We start from the raw sequence: 15,580 nt of genomic DNA on the forward strand, positions 1-15,580 counted from the left end.
CACAAGCATTTTTATATAGCTTTTTATGAAGTTAATGCATGCTTTTATGGCTTGTGTATTGAGAATTAGTTACGGTATTTATTGCAGACTCCATTTAACAAAACAGTCAAGAGCTTTTCCCACCATATGTGTTAAAATAATGCCAAAAATATATTGTGAACAAAGTCCTATGGGGATAGTAGTTAGGAGATGTGGATCCACCTATTCTGCTATAGACTTTACCAAATATAACCCACTGCACCTCGTGGGACATATTTATTATGTGTCAACACCACTAAAGGCTATGTTTTCCAACCTTCATGCACCCTTTTTTGTCTCCTAAAATGGGCACAGTATTTCTTTTCCAAAACTTTTTATTTTGCTATTCTTTACCTAGACCTTTTTGTGGCACAATTTCTGGTGCACATTTAGACCCGTTAAAAGCATATCAATTTCTATAACCCTTCCTGAGTGTAATTTCTAACACCAATTTGTTCTTCCGGCAGAGTGCCAAATAATTTAAGGTCAATTACAGTGCAAAACACAACTAAAGTTGGGCGCAAGAAAACAGACCATGCACCACAAATTAATACATTCCCCCCACGGAGTCTGTAACCAATCACTGATGGGAGGTCTAACAAGTGAAGTTGAAGCTTCATCACCAGAACTATAATTGTCATGCTATGATCCCTTTAAGGTCCTCACACCTACCCTATTGAAGTGTACTAACCTTTTTTGGTGCAACTTCAACATGAGGTGTTTAACACACTTCTGTCAGACTTTGTATGATAAATGCGTTGCACGGTCAGTCCAACTTTGTACTGGAACGTCCCTTTATGTGCAGAAATTTGTGTCGCTTCATGTATAGTGCAGCCGCGGCACAAATGAATCACGTGCGACACATATGGGACGCTGACATTTCTTAAATACATGTGCAAGCAGTTTCAACAAGGATGAACTTGCAAAGTCAGACAGAAAAAAAGGTGCAAGAGCCTTAATAAATGTGGGCAATCCTTATATAATTCAGAAAATAAGCATGTGAAATAGCTGGGACAGAATAGAAGTATGATCCAGCTGTTCTGTGATACAGAGATTAATGAGGAGGCATGCAAGTCATATATTACACCAGATATATATCCACCTGTCGCTATTTCCATGAACAGGTTTATTACTATGCACATCTATTGAGATCATTAAAGAGTCTCACATTGAGCCACCAGATGTCACTATTTCTTGCCCAGGGAATAAAGGCCATTGTGAATATGATTACAATAAACAGATATTTATCAAACGTCAAATCTTCTGAATGATCCCAAACCCTTTTTATTTATTGTAGCTGTAACCCATAGAAATGTATACATATATTTTATGCATTTTATAATCTTTCACATAAGAATACCTATTACTGCCTATGGCTGGGGCCATAATGGGGTGGACATCTGGAATTTCCACCTCAGAATTTCAGCAGTGTGTTATCCTACAAAAAAAAGCATCTGCACATCTTACAGAATTACCACAGCTTCTCGCTGTGTTCAACCATTGCATGCAATAGAAGTATGTCTATCCTGTGCAGCATGGAACACATTTTGATACATACTCAAAACGCAATGGGGCAGATTTACTTACCCGGCCCATTCGCGATCCAGCGGCGCGTTCTCTGCGCTGGATTCGGGACCGGCCGGGATTTATTAAGGTAGTTCCTCCGCCGTCCACCAGGTGGCGCTGCTGCGCTGAAGAGCATCGGAACGCACTGGAATACACCGAGCCGGGCTGAGTGAAGGTAAGTGCAATTTTTGCAACACATTTTTTTTTTAAATGCGGCGGTTTTTCCGAATCCGTCGGGTTTTCATTCAGCCACGCCCCCCGATTTCCGTCGTGTGCATGCCAGCGCCGATGTGCCACAACCCGATTGCGTGCGCCAAAAACCCGGGGCAATTCAGGAAAAATCGGCACAAATCGGAAATATTCAGGTAACACGTCGGGAAAACGCGAATCGGCCCTTAGTAAATGACCCCATTATGTGAAGCAAAATTCAAGCAAACTTGAAATCAGAAATTTGTATTGGTTTAGACACCATATTATTCACAGTATTAACTCTAGACAACTTGTGTGAATACATTGATCATTCTACTTCATACAATATTTATATGCAGATAATAAAACTGGTTGTGCAAGCCACCACTAGGTGGAGCCTGGTACATCAGGCTTGCACATAAAGGGGTATTCCCATCTGGGCATTGACATTTAATTCAATTCCTTTGCCACATGTAAACATTTCTTCAATTTAATGTTATTAAAAAAAAATTGTTCCTTTGTAAAGATAATTTTTCATAAATGTAGCCAAGCTGTCCCATAGAAACAAGATGGCTTCCTCGGATACGCCCACCTCACATTCTGGCAGCGGTGGCCACACATGCGCTATTAAGTCCTGTCCGACCGCTTGGGCTTCAGCTTTCATTACCACAGGACGACTGTGGGTTATGCAGTAACTTTGTGTAATCACCCCCGCATAGGTGGCCGTATCCAAGGACACAGTGTTGTTTCTAAGGGACCAAATCACTACATTTATGAGAAATTATCTTCACACAGGTAAAAAAAAATTGAATCTAAATCTAATTGAAGAAATGTATATACATGGCAGATTAACAAAACTGAATGTGCATTTCCAGATGTCCAGATTTTATGAAAGGAAGTAAATTACATAATTTCTAACTGTGGCTGGTGATCTGCATGGAATAAAGGGATGACGACTAATAACATAATAAGTATATAGTATTTATTGCCACCCATGAACAATTCCATTTTCCTGATAGCCTGGTTGTTTGACTGTATTATAATTCAGGCTTAGAAGATAAGACCATCTTCCCATCACAGCTGGTTGTCCAAGCACCTGAAAGAATTGCATTGATAAGGCAAAATGATAGAGGGAAAATGCAAGAATTTTTACCATTCTCACAATGAGCAAACCTCCAGATGTTCGAGCAGATAAATGATTGTGTGAACTGAACATTTCTTTGTGTTTCTTCCATTATCTGACATAAACCATGTATCATTATGGTCTTTGTTGCCTTGGACCTGCTACCAGCCACGTCCATGGTATTGCATTAACAGGGAGCCTTTCATTGGTCGCCTGTGTAGCCTGCCTACTGGGTAATTTATTAGCGGAACAACTGGACACTGGAGATAATTTGACCCATGGATTGTGTGCCTGCACACTGTGTATATTACATGTCCCGAGCATCTGATGTAGGGGAGCATAGAGAGCCTGAGACTTGAAGAATAATTTAGATTTTTGCTCAGTGCTGCATTTTTTTAGTTTCATACAAACAACTAGTCATGCGGCATTAAAAAGTTAAAATATGCAGGGAATAAAACATCACAGAGCAGATTAATGTACGCCTTTGTGCTTTCCTAAGTTTTAAAAATAAAATGAAGCACGCTCTAACCTTAAACCAGAGCCTTTTTTCTTCCTATATCATAAAGTACAGCTATGATAGTAGAAAGGAAATCCTTATTGCCGGTTATCCCAGCGACTGATTGATGTGGGTCTTGGCAGTCACTCAGTCTTCTATAATGAAAAGGTTCAGTGTCAGGTTCACTGTTACAAGGATTGCAGAGACAGGATTTCAATTATTCATTGTTATTCACTTTGACCTTAATGACCTTCATCAAATCAGTTTCTAGAAATGGAAAGCAAAAAGAAAGACCACCTAAGAAATATAGCATTTAATTTTTAATTTATCCAGTCTTTTATCTCAGCACAAATAGGAATAAATAAACTGTTTCCGAAATATGTTGTCTATTTTGAAGTAGTGGCAAGGAGGTTTGATTCCTAAATAATAGGACTGCATTGACACTACTGATGCTGAGGCATAATGGGGCACATTTACTTACCCGGTCATGTGGAGTTCACGAAAGTGCATTGTACGACGATCATGCACTGTGTCGCTTCCCCGCTCAGGTCTGACAGATTTCACCTTCTTCTTCCTGGTGCACGTAAGTGCTTGATCTTGCGACACAATTTAAAAGTTAAATTCCGCGCTCAGTCCGCGTCAGTTGGATCGTCCAACAGCCCGCCCCCGATTTCTGTCCCATGAAAGCCGGCGCAGCTGCGCCACAATCCCATCGTGTGCAACAAAATCCCCAGTTAAATACCTGTCACTGCGGCGCAAATTCCGAAAATGTCAGAAAAAACGACAAAAGTGCGGCCACGGACCCTTTGTCAATAAGCCCCAATGTCCGACTTTACCAGCTTTAATTACTATCCAAGTGTATCATCAAGATCTAACTAGTTGACTTAAAAATATAAATGTGCAACAATAAATATAATAAAAACAAAGTATAAATTGTAGTTTTTAAACTTGCAGAGAGTAAAAGTTCCCCTACAGTGGATATAGTTTTATTAATGTCTTTAATGCATTTTTCCTCAACAGCGCAGTTTGTATCCAGTTTGTTCTATCCTGTGTCAAAATGATAATTAATCTCCCCAAAGGTTATTAGAAAAATATCTTTCCTCCAATTTCATAGAGTTTGTGTGGTCATGGGTAACTATAATAGTACGGATTTGAAAGAAAATTGGAAAATATAAGACATTGCAAAGTGCAGAAAGCAGCACAGGTAGCCATGCATCTGTTAAGCTTGAAGAGTTACAGGAACAGGAGGAAAAATTACGCCTTGAACAGACCGTGTAATTGAAAGTGGCGAATTGTCGGTTTCTTTCTCTCCAGGGCAACAGACTTGTTAGATCCCAAACTTTCCTTTTATGTGTAAGTTCAAAGACACCTGAGGCCTATCTCAAAACTCAAAGCCTAATGGCCTGTGTGAAACTCCCCAGATTCCATATACAGGCGGTCCCCTACTTAAGGACACCCGACTTACAGACAACCCATAGTTACAGACGGACCCCTCTGCCCACTGTGACCTCTGGTGAAGCTCTCTGGATGCTTTACTTTAGTCCCAGACTGCAACGATCAGCTGTAAGGTGTCTGTAATGAAGCTTTATAGATAATTCTTGGTCCAATTACACCAAGAATTTTGAAACTCCAATTGTCACTGGGGCAAAAGAAAAAAAATTGTCTAGAACTTCCATTATAAAATATACAGTTTCGACTTACATACAAATTCAACTTAAGAACAAACCTCCAGACCCTATCTTGTATGTAACCCGGGGACTGCCTGTATTACAAAAACTGTTTAGCATTGTCCATTATCTGTTTGGAAGCAGTCCACACTTTCTGAATGGTGGGATACAACAATTTCTTGACATCTCATTAGAAAGACTATCCTGTCTGTCTCGGGACCAGTTTCAATCAACAATCTCCAAACACCACAACCCAGACTTAATTATCTGCAGTCATGTGGGAAGGCAAGGATATCAACATGCATTCATTGTCATTACTGTATATAATAGCTTCAGCATTCTGCTTAATATACACTCACCGGCCACTTTATTAGGTATACCTGTGCAACTGCTCGTTAACACTTAATTTCTAATCAGCCAATCACATGGCGGCAACTCAGTGCATTTAGGCATGTAGACATGGTCAAGACAATCTCCTGCAGTTCAAACCGAGCATCAGTATGGGGAAGAAAGGTAATTTGAGTGCCTTTGAACGTGGCATGGTTGTTGGTGCCAGAAGGGCTGGTCTGAGTATTTCAGAAACTGCTGATCTACTGGGATTTTCACGCACAACCATCTCTAGGGTTTACAGAGAATGGTCCGAAAATGAAAAAACATCCAGTGAGCGGCAGTTCTGTGGGTGGAAATGCCTTGTTGATGCCAGAGGTCAGAGGAGAATGGGCAGACTGGTTCGAGCTAATAGAAAGGCAACAGTGACTCAAATCGCCACCCGTTACAACCAAGGTAGCCAGAAGAGCATCTCTGAATGCACAGTACGTCGAACTTTGAGGCAGATGGGCTACAGCAGCAGAAGACCACACCGGGTGCCACTCCTTTCAGCTAAGAACAGGAAACTGAGGCTACAATTTGCACAAGCTCATCGAAATTGGATAGTAGAAGATTGGAAAAACGTTGCCTGGTCTGATGAGTCTCGATTTCTGCTGCGACATTCGGATGGTAGGGTCAGAATTTGGCGTCAACAACATGAAAGCATGGATCCATCCTACCTTGTATCAACGGTTCAGGCTGGTGGTGGTGGTGTCATGGTGTGGGGAATATTTTCTTGGCACTCTTTGGGCCCCTTGGTACCAATTGAGCATCGTTGCAACGCCACAGCCTACCTGAATATTGTTGCTGACCATGTCCATCCCTTTATGACCACAATGTACCCAACATCTGATGGCTACTTTCAGCAGGATAATGCGCCATGTCATAAAGCTGGAATCATCTCAGACTGGTTTCTTGAACATGACAATGAGTTCACTGTACTCAAATGGCCTCCACAGTCACCAGATCTCAATCCAATAGATCATCTTTGGGATGTGGTGGAACGGGAGATTCGCATCATGGATGTGCAGCCGACAAATCTGCGGCAACTGTGTGATGCCATCATGTCAATATGGAGGAATGCTTCCAGCACCTATGCCATGAAGAATTGAGGCAGTTCTGAAGGCAAAAGGGGGTCAATCCCGTTACTAGCATGGTGTACCTAATAAAGTGGTCGGTGAGTGTACATTATATATTGGTGACAGTCTAAAAACTATTCCAGAAATGGAGAACTTACTGTATCTTAGGAATTATTATTGCACTTGTTTTAATATATCATTACTATGCTCAGGGGTGTAACTACAGTGGTAGCAGCTATTGCAGCTGCTATGGGTCCCACAGTGTCAAGGGGCCCCAGACTCCAGAATATTGGGTGTTTATATGCTGAATGTCTGTATTGTATATTGCTATAGTGTATCTTACTTTGGATTATTTCAGCTGATTCCGTGCACCCTCCTCCACGCCATTGATTGGAAATGAAGATACGTGAGTGAGCTGACTAACTTAAAATTTTTTTGCTTTTGTTCAGCCATTGTATATTGCTGTATGTATATATGGTGTACATATACTGTGTGTGATTGTAACTTACATGTGTGTTTATATAAATATGAATATATTTAAGGGGGAAGCGGGCCCCATTCAGAAGTCTGCTATGGGGCCCAGCCTCTTCTAGTTACACCCCTAACTAAAATAAAAAAATCAGGCTAGAGAAAGTGTACTATGAATACGCACCATCTGTCCTGAAAAATGCATTTTTGTGGCATGTTGAGGTGGACAGGCCTAAGGCAGGGCTTAAAGGGACACTTTCACCAGCTTCTGAATAACCTGCAGAAAAGATCCTGGCAGTAGATGATTGCAGACGGGACGGGATTGCAGACATAGACGGGATTGCATGTAGTAAGTATGTATTTTATTTTCCTAATTATCACATTCCAGGGACAATGTTTGTAGGAGTGTGCATTAGGGGTCTGTATTTAAATTAAATAGCAGTCAATGTATACACATTAAGTATGGTGCATTATAGAAGAATTTAGGGGTAGGGTTACTATGCATATATTTATGAATGGGTGCTGTATATATGTTAATTTCATTAAGGTGCTCTAGTTAATACATTAAAGGGTCACATTGCATATTGTTGATGCAGAGGGCACAGTGTGATCAGTTATGGGGTAAGAAGTAGATCTGATTTTTTTTTGGGGGGGGGGGGAGAAGGAAGGAGTGTATATTATTTAGTGGCACAGCATTGTTTTGCAGGGACACTATACTGTAACTTTGATATTTCTAGGGAACCAAGGTGGAGATGTGCTGTAAAATCTGAAGACCTGTGGCAGCAGACCTGTGGTTGTGATTTATCAGCTCTGTGAGGGTTATCTGTTTGGCACTTTAATTCAGGAGGTACCAAACTACATGGGGCAATTTAAAGCTACAAGGATGGAGAAGAATAGAAAGACAGCAACTGTATTACAACAGTTATATAGTAATTAGACTGTAATTCCTCATAGGACCTACAGTATGACTGTGTAAAATAGTTAATTTTTTAAATGTGTATTAATTTTGTTTATTGATATTCACTCAGTATTAGGATGCTGATATTATTCAGTCATTATGTAGTGGTCATGCTATTATTCAGAAGCATTATAGTAATAAAATGCGATCAATGGCCCATATTTATTCAAGCCTTTCTGGCAGTTTTCTATCTGACTTTGCACATTCTAAAATGTGCAAACTGCTTGAACATGTATTTTTAAAGTGTCTGAGACTCATTTTTGTGGCGGTTACACTGCACTGAAAGTCGTTCTTGTACACAATTAAACCGTGCAACACATTTATCATGCAGAGTCCGACAGAAGAGTCCTATGTTAAAGGTGCTGGTGCAGCAGATGCAGTTTTCACTATTTTTGAAAAATCTGGGCCATTACTTAGTGGTAACGGTAGTTGTCATTGCATTGTGGTATTATTCAGAATCAGTATGTTGGTGTTATTCAGTCATATTATGGTGGGAATGGTATTCTAGGTATCATATAGAATCAGTATGGCATTATTATGCAGTTATTATGTGGTGGTAATAGATATGGTAAGGCTGTATTATACAAAACTAGTAATGTGGTAATTATTCAATATGTAGCAGTAATTTTAAAGGTCATGTAGTGGCTGTTAATATTATTCTTTGTATCGTGATGTTTATAGTGATGGACTGTGAGAGTCCTATGTACCCCAAAATGGTAAAACCATTCTTTTACTTTTTAACAATATTTTCTGCAGTGCGGGGTCAGTAACTGACTTTTCTATGGGGACCCATGATTTCTATGTACGTTAGAAATGTCTAGTCCCACTGCTTATCTTGCCTACTCTGAGCAAACAGGTATTTCCAGAAGATAAGAGGCATTGTCAACTAAGAAAACAAAATATGTAAAATACATTTTAAATTGATCCACACAGCCCACTGACCAAAGATGTAAGCAGACGTGTGTACTGAGTCTGTAGTAATCACGGTTTATTACCACTTCTGCCTTTTCTTTTTTTCACTACATAGTGTTGAATTATCGCTCTGCAGTAAATAGCAGAGCCGTCACTACCAGCGGCTCAGACCCGGCGGTTACTTTGCCGGGTCTGTAGGGGTAAATTAGAGCTGCTGAGTCTTATCAGACCCAGTACAGCTCTGATGAGACATTAACTCACATTTCCCCCTGTAACTGGGGCTCTTATAGATGCCTGCTGGTAAACCAAAACAGGAATTTGGTTGCAATACAACTATTTTGCAGTATATAGTAGATTTACTGCTTCTAAATTGCAGTCTGTCTCAGGCTGTTATATAGATATGCTAATGACAGCAGTCATTGCACGGATCCGATGTCATGGAGGGCACCTGCCAGCTTATATACATGGTAGTATCCAGGACAACAGCACCTAACAGGTTAGCTGGCATGATAGGTGCCGTCACTGAACATGGCAGTTAGCAGCAAGTGTTGACACACGCTGCGTATGGAGTAGGTTTGGTCCATAAGCCCTCTCCATACTCCTCTTCACAACTGGCCACTCTTACATAAGTTGCCAATTTGCCTTTACGGCTTTTACAATAAACCGTAATATCATTTATCATTCTTGATACTTACTTTAGTGCTGTCTGCAGACTCTCTTGTTTCATTGTTTACGTGTCTTAGCATTAATGAATAGGAGGGTCCCTCAGCAGGAGATTATGACTCATCCTGCTTCTTCCCCTCTTCCAGGGTCTGTCAGAGAGATGTATTGTGAGAAAGAGAGACTGGTACAAATACATGCAAATACATGTCTAATGGAACAGATTTACTGAATCATGGCTAACACCTTTAATGATTTCTTTTATAGAATACAGACCATAAAAGGGTGGAGAAAACTTCCCAGACAGAACCCTAAGCCACAAGTTCTTGGTAGACAACTATACCAACTCCCCAAAAATATACTCAGGACCAGGAAAAGTTTTACATTTTTATTTGCCAAGGTTCAAAAGAGCCTGGGCCCAAACTGTGCACAGTTGTTAATATGTTATTTCAAAATTTCTGTAGAACAAGAACTTTAATTGTTTAAGATACTCTTGTTCAAAGCAAGAGTGGGAGAAAGTATTTCCATTATTCTTGACACCTTAAAGGGGTTATCCGGGTTTAAAAAATTACTTATGGCCGGGCTGGGGAGGGCTAGTTAAACATAATAAACATGTAATTACCCCGTCCGGCGCCGCTGATGTCCCGTGCCGCGGTCCCTTCGATCCATGCCCCTGTTTGTTTACAGGGGCACGGAAGCCGCGCACAGGGAGCTTCCGGTCCGTGATGTGGACGGCTCCTCCCATCCGTCCCTATCTCTCAGCGTTGTAAGCGCTGGGAGATGGTGCGCATGGGAGCTTCCGGTCGGCCGGATGAAACCGGCGCACAGAGAAGACCGACCATGGCGCGGGACATCGGCAGCGCCGGACGAGGTACGTACATGTTTATTGTGTTTAAATAGCCCTCCCCAGCCCGGCCATAAGAAATTTTTTAAACCCGGATAAGCCCTTTAAGAAATGTTCTTATGTTTGCTATATGTCCATTAGTTTGCAGATGGAATGAAGACAAGAAGGACAGAGAGATACCCACACACCCACAGAATTCTTTCCAGAACTTAGAGACAAACTGCACTCTGGTGAGAGACAATATTTTCAGGTATACCCAGAAGGTGAAGATGGTATATAAAGCTAACCTATCATTCTTAGCTGGTTACAGGTCCCAATAGTTATGGGATAGATAAATCTGTGTCAGCATTCTGCATAATTTCAGTAATTTATAATAGTTTAATTTTACGTTACCTGGCTCCCTGCCAGGGGCCTGTGTGTGTGCCTGTGTCAGTCTCCACACTCATCCAGCTCCTTCACCCCTCCCCACTTCCTGTCAGGTACACTGAGCAGGAAGGGGATGGTGTAGAGTAGAGGTAGAATGCATGAAGAGACACACGCACACAAACAGACTGCTGCTTCATCTCCCCCTTGACTCAACACACACTTCTCGCAGAGAGCCCGGTAATGTAAAATAAACTATTATAAACTACTGAAATTATTCAGAATGCTGACAAACGCATTTTTTAAAAATCAGCATAGCGGAGGTTATTGGGACCAGTCATCAGTTCCCTATAAACGAGCATGGTCTCTAGCACTAGAGAATTTCTTTGAAGGAAATCTACCATCGAAATCAAGCATGATAAACTAGGGACACTTACTCATCAAGGCAAAATCAAAAATCAACAAAATCAACGTTTAAAATTATGCTAATGCGCCTAAAGGGCTCCTGGGGTGTTACCAGAGTTATTCTGTGCTGCAACTTTACAGCATGTTATACTGTATCCTCATCTGTTCCCTCAGCACTTCACTCATCCCTCTGAGTGATATAATCTTACTGTAGCAGAGGAAGGTTCAGCATACAGTGGGAGATGGAAAGTTCACTGTAACAACCTGTGAATCTGCAGCACTGAAACTCATAAGCATGATTTTAAAAGTTTATTTTAGAAGGAAGGAGAGCATGGATAACACATATAAGAAGATTACCACAGTCACATTTCCTGCATCTTTGAGTAAGTGTCTCTGATTTATCATGCTTGATTTTGATGGTAGATTTCATTTAAAGGGGTATTCATGTCTCAGCATTCACATTTAATTTAACTAATCTGTCATATATATACATTTCTTCATTTAGATGGTTTTTTTTTTAAATATCTGTGTGAAGACAATTTCTCATAAATGTAGTAATATGGTCTCTTAGAAACAAGACTGTGTCCTTGGATACGGCCACCTCTGCAGGAGAGATTGTGCAAAGAAGCAAAAAGTTTTTGTATATATAATGTCCAGGAGTTATTGCAGGTACCTCAGCCATCCTGTGTTAATAATCGCTGAATACAGGTGGTCAGGCAGGACACAATAACGCCTGCCTCGCATGAGTGCGAGGTGGTCGTATCCGAGGAAGCTATCTCGTTTCTAAGGGACAACATGGCTACATTTATGAGAAATTATCTTCACACAGGAACATTTTTTTAAATAACATCCAATTGAAGAAATGTTTACATAAGGCAAATGAAGTAAATTAAATGTAAATGCCCAGATGGGAATACCCCTTTAAGGATACCAAGTGATGCATTTTAGAAAATCTCACACCACTCAACAGTGTTCCCTTGGGATACATGCAAATTTGTGATAAAATTCATGATATTGATAATGATTTGACTCTGTAATGTCTTTATTTGTATATGTCCCCATAATCTGTAAGGAATACAATGGAGCTATATAAATAAAATTTATTACAAAGAAAGTCTATCCTCCTGTTTTCCAGAAATAGCCCAAGAGGGAAGTTCAGCAGATTGGGGAATTTTTTGCAGGTCACAGTAACTACCACCATCTACAGCAATTGGTGGCTTCTACCTTGAATTCATCCTTTTCAGTGTATGGAGTAAATGTTGGTGAATGGAGAACATGACCCCAACAATTCTCACCAGCAAGTATAAAGGAAGAAATTGCTGTACATAAATATAGCCATTACCAGTAAAGTATTAGGATAACGCAGAAGCAAGTAATTTACCAACTGGAAAATTGATGATGTGTGGTTTTACACAGTATTGTAAATCAAAATATTTTTCAATCAACTATTTAGTTAGACTAAGTCACCCCCTTCTTCCTTAGTAGCATACTATAATATACCAGAATGCACCATTGCAAACCCAGCTTAGTAGCATTATAGATTGCAGACTTAACTTCTTAATTAGATCTTTTGATGGCGGTCATGTTTTCGAAGACATCATTTGTGAGGTCACGCAAGCAATTTAAAACTTTAGTTGTTTCAGCATAAGAGCAATTAAAGTGATAACCTTCATCTGGCTGCTCTAAGAAGCATCTCACTTCACTGATACTCTTTTCATTCTTTTCAACCATATATAATGATATTTTCACCAAAAACCTATCTGTGGGCAATGAGTAGAACATACATTGCTCTCTGCATATGTGCCAATGGGTTGTATCATCCAATAAGCAGGACAATTTTGTCTTGCTGTGGAATTAGCCTTGGGACTCTGGGATTTCAGGAAAATCAACTATATCTAACGTAATGGAAAATTTCCATTTGAAAGCTACATTGGGTATTTAAGAAACGTGGCAGCTTTTGCTATTTTTTCCTGATTTTAACAAAAACATATCAACTTATATTAGCCATGGCTTGTGTGTGGTATGGCAGCTCAGTTCTATTGGAAATACTGTGGACAGTATCATTTCATATAACTTCCGTTAAGGAGCACTTAACTAAAACAACAAGTTCTTACCAATTCACAGGATAGGCAATAACTTGCTGATCAATGGGGTAAAATGTTGGGAAGCCCTCAACTGATTGCAAGAACGGAGTGTTTTTGTTATGTAAGATATTGTCAGTTGCCATTTATACTGTATATATGCTACTTATAAAGATATTTAACCATTGTACTCTGCTATCTTCAGCAGTCCCCTAGTAGTGAATGCAATGGCAACATGCTTTCATATGAGAACACAACCCCCATTGATCTAGTTATTACCTATTCTGTTACTAAGTGATAACGTGTTAACTTTGTTTCATCCCTTTAAACTCTCCATACAAATCCTGGAAATACTGATAAGCACTAATAAATGATGGACAGTGTGACAATAATAAAACAATCTCCAGTATCACTAGACAATTCCCTGTACTATTTCATTGATTCATAATAATTTATAGTCTATGTGGATTTCTCAGAAACCTCTGGATACCTCTCCATCTGGCTGGTAAAGAATACAGGTTGCATTCTGTTGCTCTGCCTCAATCTCTTCTGAACTATCCTCTCACTGTTTGCCATGTTTATCCCTTGGGGCTGTATTCTCTATCACATGAACGGGTACTTTTCCCTGTGAATCTTTTCCTCATGAAAGATACACACATGCAGTCTCTGTGAAAGCAGAGCAGATTGATTCCATTCCATTTACCTGTACGGTATGAGACACATTTTAGAGCTGTTACTTTACCTGTGTCTGTTTTTTTTTTATGATGACCTTGATTTGCATTATTTGCTTCATGTTCTTGCAGATTCCTGATTTTGTGTGGATCCTGAAATCACGTTTGTTTGTGTTCCTTCACCTTCAACTGCAGCAGAAGAAATGTTTTTTTACAGTATTAGGAAAACTGAAATACTCTTCTACTACTGTTCAGTTATTCTGTTGGTGGGCTTAAAAGGTAAGAGATTTTTATATCATTTCACAAAATACTAATCCTAATTCTATAACATACAAGATAATAACAATACTATAGTAATACTAATATTGATTTCATGTATAATGTAACAGCTTAATTGTTTGTGTTTGTATATAAATATATATTCATTATAAATAAAACCAATTATTTACCTATGTAATTGTTACAATGCGCAAACAGCTACATGACAAATTCAGCTCTGCTACAGCTATAGGATTCTACTGTAGCATTAACATCATTTCTGTATTACAAAATGTATATTTTTAGTAACAAAGGTGTAGTTTAATGATTTGGTAAACTGATTACATTTTTTAGGCTTTACATTAATATATATGTTGAATAATTCATCTGTACTTTTTATTGCCTTTCACATTATAGTATAACAGTTATATATAAAGGTTAATATCAACAATTATTTTTCAATGTAAAGGTTAACTTTTTCATTGAAATAAATGCCTTCTGGCACTAAAAGGGTTGAAAGACTAAGGCAATTTTGTTAATAAAAATTTAATATGGTTAAGCCATGCATTAAACAAAGACTTAGGGGAGAGATGCGGTCACATGTACCTTGCATAACATCTGCTTCACTTGTCATATTAAGTTTATATGGGTTTCGCAGAAATGCTTTCTGCATCTATTTCTGGCTGTGTTCAGTGGATTTGCTCCATAAAATTTTTAACGTCTTGCTTTGACATAACAAGGCTTTTAATCTAACTTACAGGTTAAAGAAATAACAATAAAGACAAATGTAGTCAAGTTTCTATTGTCTTTATTGTAGCATATAGGTATGATCAGGAAATCAGACATTGCCTGTGGGCCTTGTAGTTGTAAGATCCCCCCAAGGGGCACACCTCAACAGAAGTCATAGTGGTGGAGAAGAGTGTGAAAAAAATGCCTTGCTCTTATAAGACTGAATGGAATTTTTATGCAGGGCCCCAACAGCCCTCTTGACTTTTGTAAGGTGAGTCCTAATTAACCCTTTCATGGTTGTCCTGGTACCAGGAACTTGAACATAAAACCAAGACACGTCAGTCTCTTAGTGTATGTAAAGATCTTCTCTTCCGTTTTAATCTATTAAAATGCATAATATCACAGACTGAAGAGTCATCAAAGAGGCGTGAATAGTATACTGCAAAGCTATTGGTCATCAGCACATTCTGGGAAAAAATGTATTAATTGTGCTCAGTTCTCAGGGACCTTGTACACAGATATTGTTTATACTAATTTCCTGAGAAGAAGGAGATAAGCGGACATCAGAATCATAATATAATGTAACATCAAGGGCAGACTGGCTTCTCATTAAATGTCAAAGGGAATTAGTTGGCAGGCGAGCAAACAGGTTACATAAAATGTAACATAAAAAGTTTGAATCATGACATTAACTTGACAGTGGTCAGGGAACATGGCCGCTGTATCT

The 15,580-nt window shown here is 39.4% G+C and overlaps 1 protein-coding gene across 3 annotated transcripts in view; it reads left to right on the forward strand.

The window, feature by feature from the left end:
- The first annotated feature begins 10,487 nt into the window (after nt 1-10,487).
- The window catches only part of CHRNA6 (cholinergic receptor nicotinic alpha 6 subunit), a 70,913-nt gene continuing 65,820 nt past the window's right edge, over nt 10,488-15,580 (forward strand). The window contains exons 1-2 of one of the 3 annotated variants that reach the window (XM_072115330.1): nt 10,488-10,596; nt 13,999-14,145. In XM_072115330.1, the coding sequence (XP_071971431.1) occupies nt 14,070-14,145 (76 nt within the window). In that variant the 5' untranslated portion in view covers nt 10,488-10,596; nt 13,999-14,069. Of the gene's footprint in view, nt 10,597-13,752; nt 13,906-13,998; nt 14,146-15,580 lie in introns of those variants that run through there. The other 2 variants (XM_072115322.1, XM_072115340.1) reach the window with 2 other exon arrangements.

This window comes from Engystomops pustulosus, chromosome 1 (genome assembly GCF_040894005.1).
Source record: "Engystomops pustulosus chromosome 1, aEngPut4.maternal, whole genome shotgun sequence".
NCBI lineage: Eukaryota > Metazoa > Chordata > Amphibia > Anura > Leptodactylidae > Engystomops > Engystomops pustulosus.